The sequence below is a fragment of the Lissotriton vulgaris genome, chromosome 1_1 (assembly GCF_964263255.1).
Source record: "Lissotriton vulgaris chromosome 1_1, aLisVul1.2, whole genome shotgun sequence".
NCBI lineage: Eukaryota > Metazoa > Chordata > Amphibia > Caudata > Salamandridae > Lissotriton > Lissotriton vulgaris.
The window spans coordinates 2,037,843,949-2,037,867,875 of record NC_141685.1 but is presented as its reverse complement, the minus strand read 5'-3'; the positions used below and the strand labels follow the sequence as shown (position 1 = coordinate 2,037,867,875).

The window sequence follows — 23,927 nt, the reverse complement described above, 5'->3', positions numbered from 1 at the left end:
TTGTGGCAGGGTGGACTAAAATATCAGCAGCGGCCGGTACAGGTAAGTGCGGTGGCGCTGAGTGCAGTGGCGGGGGAGAGATGTCGACAGACGACGGAATAGGAGTTATTTATTTATTTAATTGACACTATTCCGTCATCTGTCGACATTACCCCCCACCCCCCGCCCCGCCGTACTTACCTGCACCGGTCACTGCTGTAAATTATGCAGCAGAAAAAAGCGAATTATGCAGCATAGTATGGCATATTTTGGGGATTTTAACACATGCTATCACTATCTGGGCAAAGTTTCACCTCACTAATACCAATTTGAATCTTGACCAACTGTGATGGCTCGCATAGAAGAGCTATAAAACTAAATGTTGAACAGATTGGAGCCCTTTACGCTTAATTAACTTTAAATTAATAAATGGTAACTACTGCTTAAAAGTGGACCAGCTCGTGCTTCTTCACCATGAGAGTCAGCTGTTTCACAGGAAGTTGATATTGACACAGAGAATGCTCATTGGTTAACCCAGCCCTTACAATGAATAAACTTGTGACAAATATTTTACACAAAATATGTGTTTGAGACCATTATTAAAATCACTATACATTTGAACGTCATTTTTTTGTTGCAACCCAGCCAAAAGAGGTGTAGAGGTAGCAATAGTATGCTCATTGCTAATATATGGTACATCACACATTCATAAGGTGAGACTCAGGCAGTCACTGACCAGCAAAGAGCGGACACTCTGAGCATAGATTAGCACCCAGACTTGCAGAGACCGTAAACACGCACCACCCAGAAGAGTGCAAGTCAGTATTCAGACATCAAGATATATTAAGCAAAGATCAGCCTTGAGAACTGCTGACTCACAGACCCAAAATCAGGACCATTGCAATTATTCGGCAAGAGCGGGGCAAATTATGCAGCACAATTGCCTAAATTATGGAACAAGAAAGGGGACATTATGAGCTAGTATGCAGCACAATTTTTGACACCATTGCTTCCCTAGTTTGTAACTTTTTTCTTTATTATGTTTACTAAAGGTAACTCTCTCTGGGCAAAGATTTCACCTTACTAGTAGCAGTTTAAAAACGAAATACAGCAAAACACAACTGTAAGGTGACCTATCATCCTTTGCAATTAGATTTCCACCGAGTGGGAACTAGTGTTTTTAGTAACCTTTGGTCTGATTGAGCTAGAAATATTTGTGTTTTGTTAACATTTGAAGATTATGCTGCAGATGAAGGATTAAGTGGCAACAGTGGCAAACACCGTTATTATGTGGAAAACGGGGCTGCCGTAGAATCAAATAATTCCAGGTGCCAGGCCCTAAATCAACATTCATGCCTACTGAAACAGAGCGAAAGCATAGCCCTGTCCACACATGCACACATGCGGAGAGAATTGGTCAGCATTAGGTTCTACTGACACATAGAATACAGATCCTCAAGCATGAGGGCACCCTGCACACAGATCAGCATCCAGGCCTGTAGACATGCAGAGCAGATCGGCATTCAAGTGGCCAGGAGGCTCTAGACCACTTCAGAATGAGGTCTACAGGCAATGGCATATCTATCACTGGTGTAGAAGAGGCAGTAGGTCCAGGGCCTTGGGGAGCCCACCGCACCCCAAATACAGTTATCTTTTTTCTTGACGACCACAATGCAGGTGACCATTTCTCATACTTTGCATCAGTGCTTATGGTTCGTTTGGTACAGAAGGAAAACACACTGAGCACAGATTAGTATTCAGACACGTGGACCAATAATCAAAATGAAAACTCGAATTTCAATGAATGGTCATAGTTTACAAGACACAGAGTATTTGCCCTGCCTATTTCCAGGTACTCTGCATGAGCCTAGAGATGCCTGATGAAGCACTCTGTAGGTTCAGGTCCTTATTAAAGCTGGCCGGATTTAGGTGCATGGATTCTAGGGCCCCAAATCTCCAATTTTGGAGGGCATCCTCAAGACTACTTATGGGCATTCTGAGTTTTTGTCCTCAATATGGGGACCATCCAAGAAGACTTGGAATGTCCAGATTCTTATCCCGAATTCATGTGACAAATTTGCTGACATTCACCATCTCCTCTGAACACGAGGCAAACGTCTGCAAGGGGTGTTTGCATTTTTGAGATGGTGGACTTTGGCTGGGATAGTGTCTGGGATGACCGTAGGCTGTGGCCTGGCTGGGGTGAGTGTTATTTACTCTGCCTGTGGTCCTTGAGGGACAGCAAGAGGAGCCTCTGTGCCTCTGCCCGCAGCCCGTGTCCCCAACCTACTGAGAATTATCCAAAGGAAGGTGCACATCAGCTCTGGGGTTTTCAAGATCAGTAATTCTGGGTACAGAAACACAAGACCAGTCGTAGGGTGGTGGAGCACAGGACTGGATGAAATGTATCTTGCGACACAGAACCACTTGTCAGATATAAAATAAGGAACACAGTTTAGTGACCTAGCTTTAAAATAATTAAAAAAAGAGGGGAAAGGAAATATTGTGATTTGAAAATGTGTTGATAAAGTCCCTGATGTTGAGGGACTAATCTTGCCATTGTGTACAAATCCACTTGCACCTAGTTAGGTGTTATCGCCAAATGGCCTTTGGGCTGAGAATTAAAGATCATAAATGCTATCAACTTTATGGCAAAAAGTTTCTATCTGGTTCAAATGTTTCATAACGGAGCTGGAGAAAACGTTAAGCATGACCACTGAACTAGGTCTTACCATTCATAATTTTGCAGACTTTTTAAGGAGGTTACAAACCACAGTAAGGTACAGTATATTATAGAAAGAGTTAATACACTCTCTGCAAGACAACCTCCTTGCAGTTACCCAAAATCTGGTATTTTTAAAGTGAGAACTACTCACCTCTAAAGGAGTCAAGGCGCTGGGGGCAGTCTGGGAGATTAAGTAAAGTATTGACCAGAGTCACATGGTGCAGAGCTGACGCCGGCACCAGGGGCCCTGCGCCCCGGATTCAGCCGCCCTTGCCGCTGCGCCACACCTCTCCCAGGAGAAAGGTAGTTGTTTAAGTGCGACAGATGGGGCAGTTAGCAATCAGCCTGGGTGAATGGCTATCCCCAAATAGGGGTTGGTTGACTCCTACACCCCTTGGATCCAATCAAGAAATACACTCAAATTGCTCACCATTTGGGGATCACTGGTATTATGAAAACAACTTCACCTTGTTGACTAACACCCAAAAAAATCATAGTTGCAGCTAGTTACATACAGTCTAAAAGACACATTTCATATGACATTCTACGCACCACTCTGCAATGCCTTATCGAAGCATTTCAACCAAGAATCTTGCGAAAGTAGGAATTGTGAGCCTGCAATTCCCATGTTTTTACTTCACAGAATAGCTTCACCGTTTCCAAGCAAAAACTAAGAACAATTCTGAAGACTACAGACAAAAAAAAATGTCTTTAGAAAAATCGATGTCATTGCAGGTTGTCATTACAAAAACACATTACTTTGCACAAACCTAACACCTCAAGTTCAGGCTCAGGTTAGTGAGCATCCCGCCAACCTTCCCACCAGACTTTGCACAAGTAAAAATCGAACATAAGACCTAGCTCACGACTCCCTGCATTTTATTTATTTCGTCTCGTGTCCATGTGCAATGTTCTAAAACAAAGCACGTGTCTGATTACAGCTCATGCATGGCCTTATGTACGCAAACACAGCCTGTCTGCTGTACCAAGAATTATGTTGCTTGCATAGTGTTCATAATAATGCAATTTAAATCTACGATAAACCATAACGAGACATAAAAAATACAATCTTATAACCATTTCTCCTTGTTTCGGATGAACAGGCCCTGCATCGAAAGGCTCGCATATCTCGCGCAGAAACATCCGTTTGTACATAAAGCGTGTGAAATCGTGTCTGTGGAATTGTGCAGCCACTCACATCATTCCCTCCCGTCATGGTGTACACATGGTTTTACACCGGCTCCTTCTAAATCTCGGTAAATCTATTTTCCATGCAGTAAGCCCAACGACATTCTGCATCTTCTAAAATAATTACTCTTTCGGCCACGATGTACTAAGCAGCTATTTCCTTCAAAGAAAATCTAATTATTCCAACTACCGTGGTAGCAGCATTGGTGTGAATATACCCTGTGGATTAAAAACATTGCCTAACTCGCAGAGCATATGAAGCATTAACACATTCTATGATGTAAATACCTCTTCTGTTCTATTAACTGTCAGTTGAACCAATGAACTCTGACACGATCAGCACAAAATGGCACACGAGTGAGTGTAAACTTAAATGGCACACGAGTGAGTGAAAACTTAAATGGCACACGAGTGAGTGTAAACTTAAATGGCACACGAGTGAGTGAAAACTTAAATGGCACACGAGTGAGTGAAAACTTAAATGGCACACGAGTGAGTGAAAAATTAAATGGCACACGAGTGAGTGAAAACTTTGCTAGTGTTCCTAAGTGTTCGAACTCCCAAGCGTTCAACCTCCTCTAGGCACCGCCATTTAGGATGTTAACTCTTTAAATAGCGAATCCTTAGAATGTATCTGAAAAGTTTCCAGCCCAGGGCCCTGTCCTAGTGACAACTGCAAGGCATTAGATGTTGGTGGGGTGTGAACTGGAAGCCCTCTTTGCATGGACGGCTCCACCACTAAGGCGAAGGCGCGTTGCCCCACTGCCCCACTCACGTTATTATCATTTTAAGTAGCCTTCTGCTGCGGCAGCTTTCTAGGCGTGACGGGACTGCTCTGAGGACAGAGGAGCAGGGGATGGGTGGTTAGTCCACTCCTGAGTGCACATGACTGTTTGACCAGCCCTCTCGGGCTGCCCAAAACAGTCATGCGCACTTCCCATATTATCCATGCAAGCTGCATTACAGCGTGCATGGAGAACATGGACAGGCTCCCATTCCCTGGCTGAGCACGATCCACAGTGCTCAGACCAATGGAGCTTGGAGCTGGGGGCTTCCTACTGGTTCCTGTATCCTGCTGGAACCGGAGTCAAGAACAAGAGGACCTGGAGGAGAGGCGGCAGCCATTCAGCCATCACAGGTAAGTGGTTTATAAATTTTTTTTTTTAAAAATGACCCTCATACCCCCACCACTCCACCCTAGCAGCAGCCGCTACTGCATCTTTGTTCTTAGGGAGACAGTCTAAAGAAGGGCAAAACGGCAGGCACAGGTTTGAAGCTATAATATACACAAAACAGAAACAGAGCTGCACCACATATAGTATGAAGAGACAATGTGTTACAATAGAATATCAAACAGTTTGATCATAGTAGAGTTTCTTAAATACCATCCAGGTATGCCATTGTATTTTAGTTCAGAAATATATTCCTGACTATTATTGTGATACGCTTCTAAAGCCATGGCGTTCCACTTATTTTTAACTCTGTATGATTTTTTGACTGTCAGTTTGTATTTTTTGCTTTCCTGCAAATAATTGATTAACACACATAACAACTCTATCTTTGATGTATGACACTGCTAAAACATCCCTATGAAAATTGCAAAAGTTGCAGAATATTTGGAGTCTGTGCATGTATACATAGTGTATACGTTCTGAATAGGATTGACAGGACATTTGCCAATTTTGGACAAATGTCCCACTTTAACCAAATTCTAAGTAATCTAAAATCGTCCACAATGTTCCGATGTACTAGTAAACAATTGCTAAACCACTAGACTTCTCTCTGGCTGCATTTCTGTAGTTTACTAGCAGGGACATAAAGATACCCAGACGCAGAGGTCGATCTGTTATCGGAACTCTCAGCGACTCCATGAAGCGTCCAATCTATGGCACAACAACAGTTTTATTACCCCTGCCATTTTGTTCACAAATTGCCTTTCAGGCTGCCCAAACAGTCCACCTCGAAAAAATGGCAGCATCTTGAAATGGCAATGGAAAGAGGACTGAACAACAGAAACAAACAAGGGTCCACTGCTGTAACCCAACCAGGCTGGATCAGCAGTGGTAACAGAAAGAGGACAGCACCTTTTCAACAATCAAGGGCCCATTACTGCCCCCTGAGCCATGCTCGTTCAGGTGGCGGCCATCTTGAAGTGGCACTGACCTACCATAGTAATAAAAAAATAATAATAAAAAAAAAGCCTGGTGGTACCTGGAAAGCTCCAGGAATCTCGTCTCACTTCGACCCAGCCAAACTTTGACCTCTCTAAGTTGCTATCCTAATATCTATGGACATAAGGATTTCTGTTGATTACCGACCCAGGTCATAACCCCCTCAGCTCATCTACCGGCCCTGCTAACGCAAACGTCCCAAAACCCCTGGACTCCTCCCGTCTAGCTCCCCACTCGGACTTTGAGACCGGTAAACCTCCAATGACCCATGATGCAGGTCAAGCTAACCCTGCTAGCCGACAAATCACCTCCCCCTACTGCTCCCAATACAGCTCATCCTGACCCTGCTAGCACCCCTATCGTGCCTGCTCCCATCACAGCCCATCCTAACCTTCATAGCACCCCTACTGCGCCCCCCGTATGTGGATATCAATACTCTGCACTCCAGAGCCACCAAAATAAGCCAGAGCATCCATTTCTCCATCCTGGATCTAACCAAACCTCCTCCACCTCGCTGAACTCTCCTTCGACAGCCTCAAGCCCCGGTTGAACTCTACTTCCCCACCTACTACAGAGCTCCCCAAACACCCTCTACCTCTATCCCTGAGGCACCTTCACCCTCGCAAGCGCCCTTGCCACCAATCGGAGGAAGAAACCCTAACTCTTGCCCTCTCCTATAACCCTCCCCTCGCCTTACCAAATCCGCTAGACCTCACTGAAAAAGAAATCCTTGCCATCCTACAGGACCACAATGCAGCCCCAGTCACCCTTTGTCTCTCTGGTGTGAATGAAGAACATCCCATCAGCACGGTCGCTATCAACCCTTGCAGATCTGCTACCCTCTGCAACAGAAGTGTGACTAGAAACAATCTAACGCCTGTACTCCTGTCTATCTCGACACCCGACACCCCGACGGCTCCCTGACTGGTCTCTTAATCAACTGCCGATCGGCAGTAAAGCACGCCGCTGATGTTGCTGCTCTCATCATGAACAGTAAGTTCGACTTAGCAATCCTAACTGAATCGTGGCTAAATGATTCCTCATCCCCATGCCTGGACCTCTTAGTCCCTCCCAACTATAAACTCTCAATTTGCAATAACTCCACCCAAATATGCAACCTCCGCCTTTTTTACCACCCCCAGGCATAAACGACTCCTTCACTGACCTCCTCAAGGAAATCCTCACAGCAAAGAGTTCCTCCAGTGCTAAAGACATCTTCCTCGGCTACTTCAACTTACACTGGAACGACCTCAAAGATCCTCATGTCAACGCCATTAAAGACCTCCTGACGGATCAAGCCCTGACACAATCTTGTTTACTCCCAACCCATTTGAAAGGAGCCACTCTTGACTAGATCATCACGGAGGAAACAACCATCAAGCTGATCTCAAGAGACCCCTGTGACTGGTCCGACCACCATGCCATTGCCATCCTACTTCCTGGCTCCCTCAAGCAAGGGCCCCACAGCCGGTGCTTCCTAAACAATGGGTCAGAGACACTAAGAACCTTGACCACAAGGAACTCGAGGCTAGGTGCAAATCTGACCTCCCACCTCCCCCGCATATCACAACGGTAAGTGACCTAAACGGTCGCTATTGTGGTACTATGTTCAACATTCTGGATGACCTGGCCCCACTAAAACTAAAAGGAACTCAAATTAAAGATAGAAACCCCTGGTTCACTGAATCCCTCCACATTGAGAGGAGATCCCTCCGAGAAGCCGAAAGAATCTGGGGACAGCACCCCTCTGCCGCTCACTTAAAACTTCTCCACCAGGCCAGAAATTCATACAACAAGAACATCCTCAACTCAACAAAAGAATTCTTCAGATCGGAACTGGGGAACGCTCAGAACAGGCCCAGCAAAAACTCTTCGAACTGGTCAAACACCAATCCAACAAATTGGCCAAAACATCAAAGGAAAACCCCAAGTCTCTAATTTCATCCGAGGAATTCTCCTCCTTTTTGTGCGTTCAAAATTAAAACCTTAGGTAATGAACTTAGTTCCGCCCCATTCCCTCTACCCCCCCCGTGACTTGCCTCCTCCACCCACACCGCCCCAACAGGCTTCACCCAAGAACCAAGCACACTGGACCAACTTCACACTCTACGACAAAGACTGTCTCCAAAATCCTTTCTACCTTAAAGCCGAACAACCACTTCAATGACCCGCTCCCCTCTAAATGCCTAGCTACCGTAAGTAGACGAAACAAAAAGCAGAAAGAAGCCAGGGAGGCTGTAAGGGGTGGGCAGAGATAGAGCAGTGGTGCCGATTTGAGGGAGAAACAGCAAATAAGAACAATAGGAACTAAACACAAGCTTTCTATTAGCACTGCCATGGACAGCTATTAGAAAAAGAAAAACATTTACTTCCTTGAATGTAAGCAGTGGAAGGACACAAGTGAACCAATCAAAAGGATGTCAAGAAGCTATGTTTTAGAGAAGGTGCAAATGCGAGAAGAGGAGGAAAGCCATCAAATAAGAATCAAATAACATTGAAGAGAAAGTAACCCAATGGTCTGGGCCAAAGTCCACTGTAAGCATTGGTATTGTCCACATTATGTTTTAGGCAACAGACAGCTCAAAGCTCACTGTAGGCTAGACCTAAACTCTGTAGGCTAGACCTAAGAAAGGACTCTTGGATTTACCAATTTAGGACCTTTGATGACATTTTAACGAAGAATGCTGATAAATACTCAGTGGTGTAGTGGGTCCTCCTCCCCAAACAACCACTAATGATCACTTGTGACTCTGTGTCATTATGCTTCATCCAGCTACAGTTTATCAATTCCTCTGGCTAGACTCCTGCTTAGATAGTTGTCAAACACAATATTACTGAGATGACTGTCTCAGATAAATGTGCCATCCACATGTGAGTGACTGCCAGTCATTGATGATGCGACAGGGGCAGATTCATGTGAACACGTACTGTCAAAGCTAAAAGGTGTGGTGTAGGGTGCTAGCTTTTAGGTTTTGTCAAAGATTGCTTTGTTGTGTTTTTTGTAAAACTGTATTGTGGTTGTACTGAAATATATTTAAAAAGTGACTTAAAATGTTTTGGGTGAAAAAAGCAAACCATGCCATAGTAACCCCTCATACTGAAAGCAACTCCTTTGAGGGAGGATGTGCTGCGTGTGATTGATCAGAATGTCATCACTGAAAATGAAGTCAGCCAATGGCTGAAGCGGCCAGACCCACTGCCCAATGCTATGCTATATGCCGTAGTGGGTAGCAGAAACAGGTGAATGGCACATCAACAGGCCAAAGGATGAGGGGGGCAAACAGAAAGCCCACATATTATCTGTATTATTTTAGTATTATGGTGTAGTAAAACATTTTCGAAAAGTTATTTCCATAAACTTGAAATCACAAAGTAATCCATGTAGAAAAGAAATACAATTATATAATTTTGTCAGAAAAATGTATCCATGTAAATTAGTTGTAAAAACGTTCGTTTAAAAACCTTAATAAAAAGTTGTAAACGTTTTTGAACCAGCATACTATCTGTAAATAAAAATCCCATTATAAGATAAGAATAAAATCAGTTACGAAAAAAACACGCTTATATATGTGCAAATTAGATATGAAATAGGAAGGCCTAATCTAGTTCTAACTTCCTATAGGGGATAGTTTGTACCATAGTGGTGTACGCGAGAAACTTATCATAATTCATAAACTACCACAGTTCAGGCACTCAGTACCATGGCAGATAGAGTAAGCTAAAGTTTAAGGCTATTAGCTTTCCTTATGAGGCCTACTGAAAATAGGAAGTTGCTTACAGGAAGGACTGAATACGTAGATGTGTCACTCTTCAAAATTCTTAATGCTTCTAGGTGCCTCCGTACGCCAAGATAATTACACACTGGCCGTATCCACTTACTTCAAGGCTTTTTTTATATGCTTGGCAAAAGAACATCACATGGTGAACTGTTTCAATCACTGCCTGGGAGCACAGAGTATATGTAGGCATGTGACCGGCACACCCGCTAATGTCCCACGATGCCGTAAGTAACCCTAGTTCAAGTGCATCATAGCAACATTTTGGATGGAGCGATTTCGCCCGCTGCTGGAGTGGTAGATCAAGGAAGTGTTCATAACAGGCTGTGTCCTTGATGGATAGAAATTGTGCTGTCAGCCTACCATGAGTAGAGGAACAAAGACGATTAGCCTGCGTAAACTCCCAATAACAGACATTTAAATGAGATTTGGATGTGGCCAACAACGAGCGAGAATCTGTCCAGAAGTAACCAAGATCCAATCTATCGAGCCAGTGGTGGACATCTTTGAACCACGAAAGGATGAGACCTGTATCAAAGGCTATCAATTCCTCTACTACCCTCCGATACGGGCGCAGCTCCTCAGTAATTCAGAACCTTACCCAATGGAATAAGGACCTAAGACTAGCACGAACAGCCACTCTTTTTAGAGAAACATCCAAGAACATGGGAATTAAAAGGAGTAGTGGGGAGGTGAAGAAGCGAGCAAAATAACTTTTTTTCGCTTATAGTAAGAGGTTCTGAACTTGCCTAGCCCCAGATTTCAGCCCCATATTGAGCAGCGAATTGGCCCTTTAGCTTATGTAGTTCTATAGCAGAAGTGACGGCTCTCGAGGCTGTCCCCTGGAACCTCCTGTAGATCACTGAAGCTTGATGCTGTATCCCTGCCCTTCTTTTCTCAATGTGAGGTAAGCACAATATTTTATTATCGAGCATTATTTCACGATACTCAAATCTGTGTATTCACTCCACATTTTTGTTGGCCAGAGTCAAGGCGTGATTAAATGACTAATGGGGCCTAACTGCCATAAATATTGTTTTGGAGATATTAATCTCACGGCTCTTGTTTAAAAAGTAGGCATTACAATTCACAAGGAGCTGTTGGAGTCCCAGAGGAGTCTAAGAGATTAAGAGGGTGTGGTCGTCAAAGATTAATGCAGGGCACTCTGCCTCATCCAATTTTGGAGCATCGATGTTCCCCTTTGAAAGTGCACCCACTACATCATTCACGTACAGGGAAAATAGGGTAGGGACTAAGACACTCCCTTGCCGGACTCCTCTACAAATTGGTATCTTGTCAGTTAGTTGTCCCCCAAGCACCCAGCGGACTTGGGAGAAGTTGTTCTTATGGAGACTTATTATTTGCGCAAGTAGGGCCCCCAGCTCCTTTAAAGATGCCCACAACTGCACCCTCGGGACAAGGTCAACGGCAGCGCTAAAAATCGCCAAATGCGATATAGATATTTCCTTCTCTAGGTTTGGAGTATTTCAAAAGGATGAGGAGCATGTTTAGCACTTGATCGATGGTGCTAACTTTAAGTCTAAATCCCGCTTGATATGGGGTCAGAATTCCCATTCCCTCAATCCAATCAATACGTTTATCTAACAGTTGTTGGGCGTACACCCTCTGGAGAGTATCCAGGAGTATGATAGGCCAATAGTTTGCAGGAAGCCCCCGATCCCCCTATTTAAAGATGGGGATAATTTCCAACCCTTTCTATGAGTCTCGAATAGGGGCGCCCTCTGCTATGGCGCTGGTCATACAGTGAATATACGGGGCCCATTATTTTAGTAAAATCAAAAGGTTGTGACTACCACCAGACCTGGGAATGTAATAAGCTAATGGCAGGGGGTGATAATGATAAAAGCATTAAGTCTCTGAATTAACCTCACCTTCCACTGCCTACACCCCAAAGCCTTCACTGATTCAAAATACAGAAATGCCTGTGGGAATAAAATTCTGATATCGGAAAGCCTTTTAATGTCAACTGCTGAAATGGTAACAAGAGACAAGGCTAATTCGTGTTTTACACAGGATTCTGAGATGCATTACTGAACCATAATAAACATTTTCCCAAATGCACGTATATATTAAATGTAAAAAGCAAATCAAGTCATTTGCATTGTCGATGCCAAGAAACTTTAATAAGATTAATCACCCTAGAATTTACATCATTACGGTGAATTATGAGTTTTGAAACCACTGGTTTGTGCAGATGCTGCAGCACCACTGGACTGACACCAAAGTTTTCAACACTTGTACATGGAAGCATGGAAAAGTATTAACTTCCTCCGCTGTTCCTTACACTCAAAACTTCAAAATCAGCTCAGTACTTTTGCAACGTATGGTGGACATGATTACAAGTGTTTACCATGTTACTGTAGCAATGTGCTGTGCATTGTACTCTGTTCACTTGCAAATATGAAAATATGTGTGCTGAATAAATCGAGATTGCATTTTACTTATCACTGTACATAACATACATGCATTAAGTATACATCAGGCAACAAAGCAGATATATTTATTGACCGTAACAACCTATGTTATCCTCACACTACTATTTGTACCCGACTCGCAATGTATAACTTCAGAAATCTATCACCATAATTTTACTCCTAGGTTTGAGGCAGATTTCTTATTTTATGTACTTTTCAAAGAATTCCAGAATTTCTCCTGCATATGTAAGAGAGTTGTAGGTTTCCACAAATTCTCTCATTCACAAAATTTACTCATGTACATTGTCAACATTTATGATTCAGCCGATTACTGGAGTTACAGAGTGAATCAAGGTTACAATTACAAGTTTTAAGGAAAAACACAGACTCCTGATTTTTCATCAGGAAAACTACGCAAGCTATGGAAGTGAAAAAATCCCTAAAACGAGAACTACCTCAGCAATCCGATGCGGACACCTCGATCCCAATAGTTACTCTCCCCTACCCGTGCCTTTCATGGGGCCATATTGCATGTGCTTCCAGGCTCAAGAGGGACATGAATATTAACGCATGTACCAGCCCACTTATGGAAGGCAGTAGATGTGGCATATTACTCATCTGGCTTCAGTTGTCACATCAATGCGTGTACCCCACGTTAGTCACCAGTGTCATTGATCCCTCACCTTCGGCTTGAGAAAGATTTGCTGACTTGCCATTGCCTTTCTCCTTCTGGAGGCCATGTTGCTATTTACAGTCGTCCATGTCAATGACTGATCTGAATGTCTTGACAGCCCGGAAGAGTGACTCAACCCACTTAGAACTTCTTGCACACAAGCCCTACCCTCCTGTATCCCACGCGTGCTCACTTTCCTTTATTTTTTACCTGCTCCGCTTCTTCCTGTCCCGATGCCAAGGACAACTATTTTAACTTCCTTTGAGTTGAAATTCACATGTATGCTCGATCAGCTTAAAACCGACATTCATCATACCACTGTCATGCCAGTCTCTCATCTACACATGATCAAGCTAGCCACTGCTTTCCCAATGCAACAGATCTCTCACTTGTCCTGTGTCTGTCTCTCCTCAAACTCTGGCGTCTCCCTCTTTCCCTTTACATACAAAACCAAACTGTCTTGTAAATGGCCTCATTGCATGAATTGTATTTGCGAGATCAGCAACAGAAACTGGTATTTGCAGAAGATTATTCAATCAGCGGGCAGAAAACACAACTTTTTATTAATGGTAAACTCATTAAAGCCAATCCCTTCACAGCACACAATAGTGTCAGAAAATATGAATAATGGTGTCTACAAAATGAACGGGCTTGATGTTAAAAAGATTAACTTGTGAGCTCTATAGCAGGTGAACAGCTACTAAATACTTATGATGATGATGATGATGCAAGAGATATTACTTGCTGAAAACACCGGAAAAATGACCCATTCCTGGACTTCTATCACCAGCATTCCTTGCTGCTGACAACACTTACCGACACTGGCAACTGCATGTCATCCATGGTCATGCAACACTGCCCTTGCAAGAAAGCATTACTGCTGACTCCATCACAGCGACAGGCGTAATATGACAGAGCATTCATTCACAGCGACACCACTTTTCACCTAATAACCTATATTTATTTATTTGTGGGTTTATATCGCGCTAGGATCATCTCCCGGAGGAGTATCTCCGCGCCTTTGAGAACCTTTTCAGCTTGTAACAATAGGTAGGCAGATGGCAGTAATTAATTAGGAAATAAGAAGGTTTTTAACTGTTTCCTAAATAAGAGATACTCCTGACAGAGTCTCAAAGAGAGAGGAAGGCTGTTCCACAATCTTGGTCCGGCAATGGACAGAGCTCTTCCACCTTGTCTGGTCTTTCTGGCTCTTGGAACTTGTAAGAGACCTTGTTCACTGGATCTCAAGGATCGAGCGGGCCTATAGAGAGAGAATCTATTGTTTAGATACTCTGGGCCTTTGTTCTGGAGACTTCTATGTATAGTGCACCCTATCTTGTATTTCACCCTTTGTTTGATAGGTAGCCAATGTAGGGTGTTCAGAAGAGGCTTCGATGGTGTGCGGGGAGGCTGATTTAGGACAAGACGGGCCGCCGTATTCTGGACTACCTGCAATCTCGCGATAACTCCCTCGTTTACTGACAGGAGCATCCCGTTGCAGTAGTCCAGTCGACTCAGTATAAGGGCCTGCACTAACGTTCTCCTAGTTGTATCAGGGAGCAAGGAGAAGACTTTCCTCAGCATAGCGATCACATGGAAACATGAGCCCACTACTTGATTGCTGTTTTGTTTTAAAGAGAGCTCCTGGTCCAGACGCACACCGAGATTTTTTACCACCTGCTTTGGCTCTGGGACTGGGCCAAGGTCTTGCGGCCACCAGTCTGGGGACCATAGGAGCTTTGCCTCACCGAACAGCATCACCTCCGTTTTTGCCACATTGCATTGCAGGAAGTTTGATGCCATCCAGTGAGCTACTGCCTTCATCCCCAAGGAGAAAGAGTTCCTTACCGTATCCGTAAGATGTTTAAACGGGAAGAGGAGTTGGCTGTCATCCGCGTATGACATAGGGATGAACCCATGGGATCTCATGATGTTTGCCAGGGGGGCCACATAGATATTAAACAGGGTCGGGCTTAAGCAAGACCCCTGTGGCACCCCCTTTGAGATCCCCAACTCCTCTGACCGGTAGGCACCCAAGGTGACAGTCTGGGTGCGGTCGGTCAGGAAACTCCTCAGCCATGCCAGGGCTACACCTTCCAGACCGATGTTAACAAGTCTGGTGGTCATGATGTCATGAGACACGGTGTCGAACGCCGCAGACAGATCCAGCAGAACCAGGATGACGGAATAACCCCCATCCTGGTACATACGTAGATCGTCTGCGACTGACAGCAAGGTGGTCTCGGTGCTATGTCTCGGCCTGAAGCCCGACTGAGAGGGATCCAGTCCATGTGTCTCCTCAACAAATCTGGACAGATGTCCATTAACAAACTTCTCCATCATCTTGCCCATAAAGGGGAGGAGAGAGATGGGTCGCAGGTTGGCAAGATCCGTCCAAGGAATGGTGGTATTTTTCCTTAGCGGTCTTACCAATGCCCGTTTCCAATCTCTCGGGACTTCTCCCGTGCTTAATGACAGATTAATCAGTTTCTGTATGTCTGGACCAAGAATATCAGCCAGCATAGGCATGATCCGGGCGGGAACAGTATCCTGCGGACTACCGCTCTTAATTACTTTTATAAGGGAAATGACTTCTTCCAAAGAAATAGGGGGAAAGTTTTTTAAACGATTGGCCAGTGTGTTCTGCTGAATACTATTATGAGGGAGGTTGTTAGGATCGGCCACTTCCATTGATTTAGTGGCTAATATCTTAGCATAGATCGTGTCAATTTTATTCATAAAAAAGGATGAGATCCTATCACATAATTCTTGGGAAGCAATCTCCGCCGTCTCGCATGCTACAGGCTTGGTAAAAGTTTGCAGGATTTGAAAAAGAACTTTAGAGTCCTTCCCAGCCTCTGCAAGTTGCATCGCAATGTGGCTTTTCCGAGCCATCCTTATTGCCTTATGATAGGATCTAAGGGATGTTAGGTAGCATTGTTTATCCTCCGGCTTCCGAGAATGTCTCCACATCTTTTCAAGCTTCCTGGTCTTTTGTTTCATGTGTCTCAGGTCTTCGGAGTACCAGACTTCTTGTCTGGCTGCTTGGCGGGGTTTATACGTTTTAAGTGGTATAGTACCATCAATTGCTTCATTTACAGCATTTGCAAAGCGATTGAGCTCAATTGGCATTATGTCCTCATGCTCATTGATTATAGGGGCTTGATAGGCTTCTCGAAAGGTGTCCTGTGTAAGTTTGTGCCATGGTCTTCTTTTGGTTGCCAAAGCAGTCGGTACACTTGATTTACACATGGGCTTAGTGTAAAATTTTAAAATAAAATGATCAGTCCATTCTGCTTGAATGGGGGATGGGCACATATTTAAAAATGAGTTGGAGAACACCAAATCCAACGTATGGCCTGCCTCATGTGTGGGTCCCTGATTCATTTTTTTCAGACCTAAATGTTCCATATCAGTAAGAAGTGTTCTGGCCTCCATGCAGGTCTCCAGTTCACTGTGGAAGTTGAAATCCCCAACTAATAGGAAAATCTGATTGTTTAAGATGAATGGAGCCAGAACCTCCATAAGTGCGATCGAAAAATCCACACTCGAGCCAGGGGGTCGATATAGAACCGCACCCCTTCTGTTCTCCCCGGAGGTAGAGCTAAGTTTAAAAATCATTAATTCCATCAGGGGAGTGCTAATTTCCTCCAGTGTAGTAACAGTTAGCTCCTCCCTATATACAATTGCTATTCCTCCACCTATTTTATGTGGGCGGTCCAGTCTAGAGATCTTATAGCCCATCGGGATGCCTAAAGTAATAGCTGGGGCAGAGTGAGGCTTGAGCCAGGTCTCCGTTAAAAAACAGAGATCAGGCTTCTCTGTAGATATCAGGTCCCACACCTGTGAAGCGTGCTTTGATAGTGAACGTACATTACATAACAAATGTTTGCTTCCTATAGGATTGGGATCCTTGATAATCTTTACTGGGCCGGTATTAGATGTTAGACAGGACCTTGCGGGTGACACTCACAAGGAGCTCTTGGCCACTAACTCAGAGCTGAAATGTATAGAACAGTTAGGGCAAGTAAAAGAGCCTTCTAGTTTCGAAGGGAGGATGACGGCACATGTATAGGACATACTGGGACATAAATCCCGTAGTACCTTTGATGGATATGTAATGCGGGCGACATCAGGAATCCTCATGAAGATTGATGAAACAGCCATGGTACCCCGCCCCTAGCCCCGTCCAGGCACGGACGGGCACAGACGGGCTTCTCTCTGGCTTGTCTCAGGCGCGTCCTCAGGCACTCCCCTGCGCGCGACCGCTGCGCGCTCAGGGCGACGAGAGGGCTAAATAGCCCCTCCTTGTGGGAGGCTAGACCGCTACCTGATCCACTAGCGGAAGTGAGGAAGTTTGTCAGGCTCTTACCTGTCCGCCCTCCGCTCTACGGCAATAATTGCCGAGTCGGACCGGGGCGGGCAGGCTACAACATCGAGCACTGACTGCAGAGTGCAGGAAAGTTTTTAAAATCACCCCCAATACACTAAAGAGCATGCGCACAGATTTTTAGTCAATGTGCAGGTCAAAGACTCCAATTTACAGTCCACCTCTACCATCACCAATGTTCCACGAAATCACTACTCTTTCCCCCCTAAACTGCTTCCCTTCTCCGAATATCTCTTCATCTGACACTATAAATTTGTACACACTGCCATTTTACCAGGAAATAATATGTCGCTTCCTAGCAATGTGGTTTTCCAATTGAACACCTTTGAGACATTTCTGAAAATATCGCTTGGGCAAGTAACACACATTGTAGCCTGGCAACTCTGCCGTGCATACTTCAGCACTATAGCAGAACCCCACCGCCAATCACATCTCTGGAGTAACCCTCTGCACACCAAATCGTCTCATCTTTATCCCCTCCAGTCTCCTACAAATGAGCATTAAATCACATTCTAATGTATGGTTTACCTTTGCAATCATTCATCTATTCAATAAACTCAGTGGATTGTTCAGTGCCCAGCTTGGATAGTACTTACCTTTAATATCGCATGGTGAATACTATTGGAGCATTTTAATGCAACAGCACAATTGGACAATAATCAATGGGTCCCTGTGAAGTTTCTGCACAGTACAATAGAGCTTATGCCCAAACATTTCTTGGATTCGAATTTGTTGTTATATCACAACCATTAATCAAAGATGCGCTATTACTATTCTAGACAGAACTATGGTATTATATCAAAATATCTGATCGCGTTAACAATTTTCGTAGATAGTGTATCCTTCAGTTCTTGAACATGTTACCTTTGGTAAACAAGCAGGACTGAAACATAGGTAAGTTTCTAAAAAAAACTTCTATAGTTGTATTAAAGTTAAGAAGAACATTGGGTATACAGCAATATTTACATATCTTGCGCTGTTCACTCACAGTCAAAAATCAATGCATCCTTTATCTACAATACTGTTGTATTGCCTGTGAAATATTGCACATTACTAGAAAGGAAGATAGGAGAGAGCGTAAACAATCTACAAAAAGTAAACTTAGAGAATTCTAGGCCCGCAGGCAGTGAACTGATAGCTACTTTACTGATCAGTGTATCAAATGTCTGGTCTTTAAGTGGCATTTTGAATTGAGACACTGAGGTGTACAGGCCAAAGAGTTTGGAGAACAAGGCACAACAGAGCCACCTACCAAGGTGTTGTGTTGAGAAGGGGGACTCCTCCGGCCACAACCCTCCTGTGTCAGCAAGGAGACCGCCTGAAATTCTTCGGAGTGAGACTTGTTGGGAAAACTGGCATGCAAGGGGAGGTGAAAGGCTGGGAGCCCGTCACTCTCGCCGTCTTCCATTTTCTGTCTGCTTGTCACCATGGCTACCTCTCCATCTGCTTCCCCATACGGAGAGGCCGGTCGCTTGGAAGACATCCTGGAAGGAACAAAAGAGGAGAAAATAATGAAACCTCCACATAAATCCTTAATGCCGTCATTGTGTGGTTAGAGGCCATTGTAAAAGAAATGCCTTTTTTGTGCTGGTGGTGAGCAGGAAACTATCCAAATGCCACTGCAACGCATACACATCATAGAACAATGGCCAAGCAGGTAGCGGCGGAACAATGTATGTTTTATGTGAATAATAATGTAATATTGCATTCTCTTGGCTCCTAAAACGCAATATTTCATTCTCTTGAGAGCGCCTTTAGAAACCGTTCGCCCAGCTACGTTTAAAAAATATATTTTAGAAGATAAAACGCTTTTACAGGCAACACTTCGGCAAAGAGAACACCTCGTGTGCTACATTGTATTCTAGTACATTCACTTCAGGGGGAACAGATGCTGGTTAAAATTGGAAATTAAAGTCTTGATATACCTGCGTTGTTGCCAGCATTAGTTGTACCCAAGCAAACATTAAGAATAGTTCTTTGTACACAGATGTATATTGTTCAAAAAGAAATGCAGTAAGCACATACCTTGAATGGTTGCAGTATTATGTGGTAAATCTCATGCCATATCCGCATAAATATGAAAATGTATGAAATTATGCAAAACAGGAAACCATGTTCTGCCAAATGCATATAAAATCGTCTTTCTTATTTTATTGTTTTTAAGTGATTGATGAGCTGACCTAACACCAAAAGTTGGGAAAAGAGCACTTTGCCACAGCAGAATTCACTTCAAAATCCAAGGCCACTTTTGCTTAAGGCAGGCAAAGCCGACAGTTTGTGGACCACTGTCTGCTAGTGGACTGGAAGTCACGAATCGGTATTGGCTGAAGGTAAGGCCGGGGAGTGACAAATAGTTATTCACCAAGCGTGAAATTTCAGAAACTCCCAAGGAAAAGGCGAACACCTACATATGGAGTCCATCAACGATCAGCAGTGCTATTATAAACTTGCCTCTGCCTTTTGAATAGGGGAAAACGTCACTTTATGAAGGGAAACAGAAGATTTTTTTTACTCCATTGGAATATAGCGGCTCCATCCCTAACCTAAACCCAACTGGGCCTTCTACCCAAGTAGTCAAAGCCCATTAAGAGAGGAGTCAAAGCCAAGACCACGTAGTATGTCATGGTGGGAAAGAATCCGGTAAGGTTGTCAATAGATGCAATGGTGTATCTCAATTGTCACAAAAGCGCGAGCCATCATCTGGGCTCCGATACCACAGACTGCTGACTCTCAGCAGTCTGTGGTATTGGAGCCATGGTCTTGGAAAGCACGTGTTGACGGCTTGATACAGAAAATTAAGTTGTGGTGTAAATTAAGTTCGCAACAGTGGCACACCATTAAAGGGTACCCACCCATTTTGTCGGGGATACTTGCTTCTTCCGTGTAAACTGAGTTCCCCCCACCACTTTTCCCATCCTGATGAAGACCCGTCCATGAGGATATCAGTCACCCTGTTAATTTTGGGTCGAAACGTCAACATTTTTCTCCCCCCGAGCCTGCACCTATTTTTTCCACAAACCCTTCCCTCTGCCCCGAAAAAAGACTTCGGATGACCTTTCCACCGCGTCGTGTCAAGAAAGAGTAACATTTTTTGTGGATAAAAACCTAAGGGCAGGCTCAAATTTGTTTTGTACTAAGGATTGTTGTCATAACCTTAGTCCTACTGAAAAATCTTATTGTGTTTCTATATTTATTTTCTCAGACCATCTTGGTCGTCCTATTCACAAGCACTTACTTTCACTCTACCCTTTGCACGTTACTTGATAGTAACCCCCTATCTTTAAGAGTGTATTTTTGTACATTGAAGAAGCATATTATTCCTTTTTTAAGTGATTATTAAAAAAGAGAGTCTCTCTACTTTGTGAGACACAGCTTCGTTTCATGTTTGTTCTGTTGGATAAACAAATGTTTTGGGCTATTGTTTTCTCTGTCTTTACTATTTCATTGTAGGATTTAATCGCATGAGGATCAGTAGTCAAATAAATGATACTTCTTTACTTAATACAAATATTTTTTTTTTCAAATTAACGTCTAGGACCATTTTGTCTGCAACATCCGCAGAAAGTTCCTGAAAGCATCACCATCAATAAGGGAAATATTTTAGCCGTCTATGAAATGTCCTAATACATGACCCGATTTAATTTGTGAAAGAGAGAGTGAGGGAAATGGAAAAAGGGAGTAATAGTGGAGAAAGCTGGTTTGTATATTACGAAGGAATTATTATTGTCAAAGCTCACATATATTTTCTGTACTGTACGCATTCCCTGTTATGGCAGCTAAGAATACAGATTTTCCGTTTCAGTAAACCATTATGATTCTTCTCTAAGTGAAATATGTGTGCATTTGATCACATGCCAGTGGTTTCATTCTTTTCAAAGTCACTAACACAGCCATTCAATTTTCTTATTTTTATTAACTTGACTTTTGGCATTCAAACCAGTTAGGATGTGTATGCAAGTTTTTTATATTAATTTTTTTCAAACTTATTTTCCACAAAATTCTTCATTATAGCCAGGGAGGTGGTTCTGCGACAAAGACAGATCCAGAAGATACATATATTTATGGTAACAATGCACACTGCCTACCATGATTGTGTTCTAATGCCTGCTCGATTGGTTTTCAAAACAGTTTTTAGGTGAATGGCTATGGCACATTTCACAAACGTAGCCATACCATAGGAGTACCTTGCTTAGAGTGATGTCTTTTTTAATAGAAGGCCGTGTTCTCATTAACCCTAGCACTAAAGGGTTAACTAGAACATGGATTTCCGGATAAGGCATAATCCGTCAGGAAAGGTGTTAGGTAACAATGCCCAGTAATCTTCCTGGCTTAAAATAAAACTATGCTGAAGACAAGTAACAAGCTTAGATGTACACAAAGGACTCTGCAACCTGTTCCCTCTCAATAGAATAAAGTAATAGGAGTCAGGACGTTTTCAGCGGTTCGATTTAAAGTTCTAAACCTGTAGAATTTCTAAAGGGTGGATTTCTTGACTTCACGTATAATAGTTCGGCCCCTTTCTTCAAAATATAAAGGGTCTTAGAGTTAGGTGGACGGGAATCTCGTCAAAGGTTGTAGGATATCCTGTCCACAAGAATACACGTGTTCTGGCCTATAATGTACTTGTAATATGGTGTATGTGTCATCCGCCGCGTTGAGGATGGAGTAATCTGTCCACCAAACTCTTAATAGGGGCTTTAGTTCTAACGTGATTTTTGACAATTATTGAATGATGATATACATTAATGACTTACTTATTGCTGTGCATATGAATGAAACATGTTTGAGTATAATGTTGTGTCTGTCCTTTTACAACATCGGCTATCCTTCGATAGAATCCCCCAGATTGACAACACACAGAAATAGGGCAAGACAGGCCTCACATGGTTAAACCGGCACCAAGGGAACATCTCATCATGGGTAGTTTAATGCTCTACACATTCCATTAAATTGTTTATGCATATCTTTACATAAAAACATGCCATATGTACCCAGTAGGCCGATTACACAGAAAGTATAGGGTAGCACCTGAGTATAAATAAGTGTTTCCTTAGTGACTTGCGGCAGGCCAATTCTGAGGTACCTTATGTGGTGATTGATTCCCAAAGAGCGCCGCCACACTCTTGAGGGAGTATTCTCTTGTTTGCATACATCCTTTATCACACAAATGGGGGAAGCCAATGTCCAGTACACCACATGCTCCACTGTAAGTTCTAGTCCTTCAGCAAGAAAACATTACAACCCACCCCAATGGTGAAAGATAATGAGCTCCAAATTTGGAGACTGTGGAAGCGGAGCTTCCAATATTTCTTTTTTCAAATAAGTTTATTGAAGTTTCCATGATATGGCACAACAGGTTGCCATTTCTTGGAATAAAGAAACATGTACGCAGCCATTGGTAGTGAAATAAAAGCATCACGCAATGACCAGAAGGCATAAGAAACAAAAAACATGAATAGAAGTGAAAACTTATTATATCACTTTGTGTGAAATTCCACAAATGAAAGCTGCTTCCACAGTAAACCAGAAAAGTTGAAGCTGAAGCAAAAAAAAAATAGGCATAGTTATAACGTTTCTTAGTAAAACAACCCACATGATTATGGCCAGTGTAACTATACAGGACTACTGGACGCCCTTGGTGGCTTTCTTAAAAGACTCATCTACAGTTAGCATTTAGACATTTGTACGCTCTAAATGCGATGGCCTAGACATCCGCCAAGCTCTACATTTGGCCCTGACTTTTCTACAGCACAGCATCCTTTACAAGAACACTGACAATGTGTCTTTCTTGCTTTTAAAAAAGCGTTCGAGAAATCTGCCTGGAATGTGAAGGGGATGCCTTGATGAACCACAGATGTGATAGCACGTGACACCCAACCGATTCCCAACATAGTTGAATCATGTTGCAAGAGTGTTGTCACTGTAATCTTGTTAAACTCCGCTCCATGAAGGCGAACAGCTTTGCATAACCACGAACGCCAGCGGGAAACACATGTCTTCAAAAGTAATGAGCGCTCAGATGCCAGGAGACAACATTCTTAACTTGTTGTAAATTACTTAAGTGGATTCATTAATCACTGCGATGCTTACACCATACACAAAGTTTAGCCTCTTCTGCTGCTAGGAACTACATCTTCCGACTTTCTTGGCATCACAAAACGGCTTGTAGAACTACTGTTTGAAGCAAGGCCATATTCTCACAGATCCGAGTGATATAGTTTGCAGGCAGATACCGTGCCTGCTGTAGCAGATTTAGGGGCACATGTATGTGTGCCGCATGGCACCGTGAAAAAAGCAAAACGTGCTTTTTTCGAGGAAATCGCAAATCACCACCAACTTAAAGTTGGTGGTAATTAGCGATTCCTTACGCTTACAGCAATATGTAAATGTAAATGTAAATGTAAATGTAGGTGTACTTATATAGCGCAACCTGTCACCCAAAGGGCATCCTGGCGCTTGCTTAGGGAACCCGTCCTGGTATTCCCCTGAGAGAGGCCCCGGCAGGGTGTCCACAGGGTGAAAGCCAGGCATCCCGCCGCAAGGGGCCGTCGTGGAGATTAAGCAAGCTATTGCCCAGAGTTGCAGAGTGA

General features: G+C 43.4%; 1 protein-coding gene across 2 annotated transcripts in view; it reads right to left on the bottom strand.

Moving 5' to 3' along the window:
* Window positions 1–23,927, bottom strand: part of SOX5 (SRY-box transcription factor 5) — a 441,228-nt gene that overhangs the window by 362,397 nt on the left and 54,904 nt on the right. For both annotated transcript variants that reach the window (XM_086920362.1, XM_086920351.1), the window contains exon 2: window positions 18,590–18,821. In XM_086920362.1, coding sequence (XP_086776488.1) covers window positions 18,590–18,820 — 231 coding nt within the window. In that variant the 5' untranslated portion in view covers window position 18,821. The remainder of the gene's footprint in view (window positions 1–18,589; window positions 18,822–23,927) is intronic.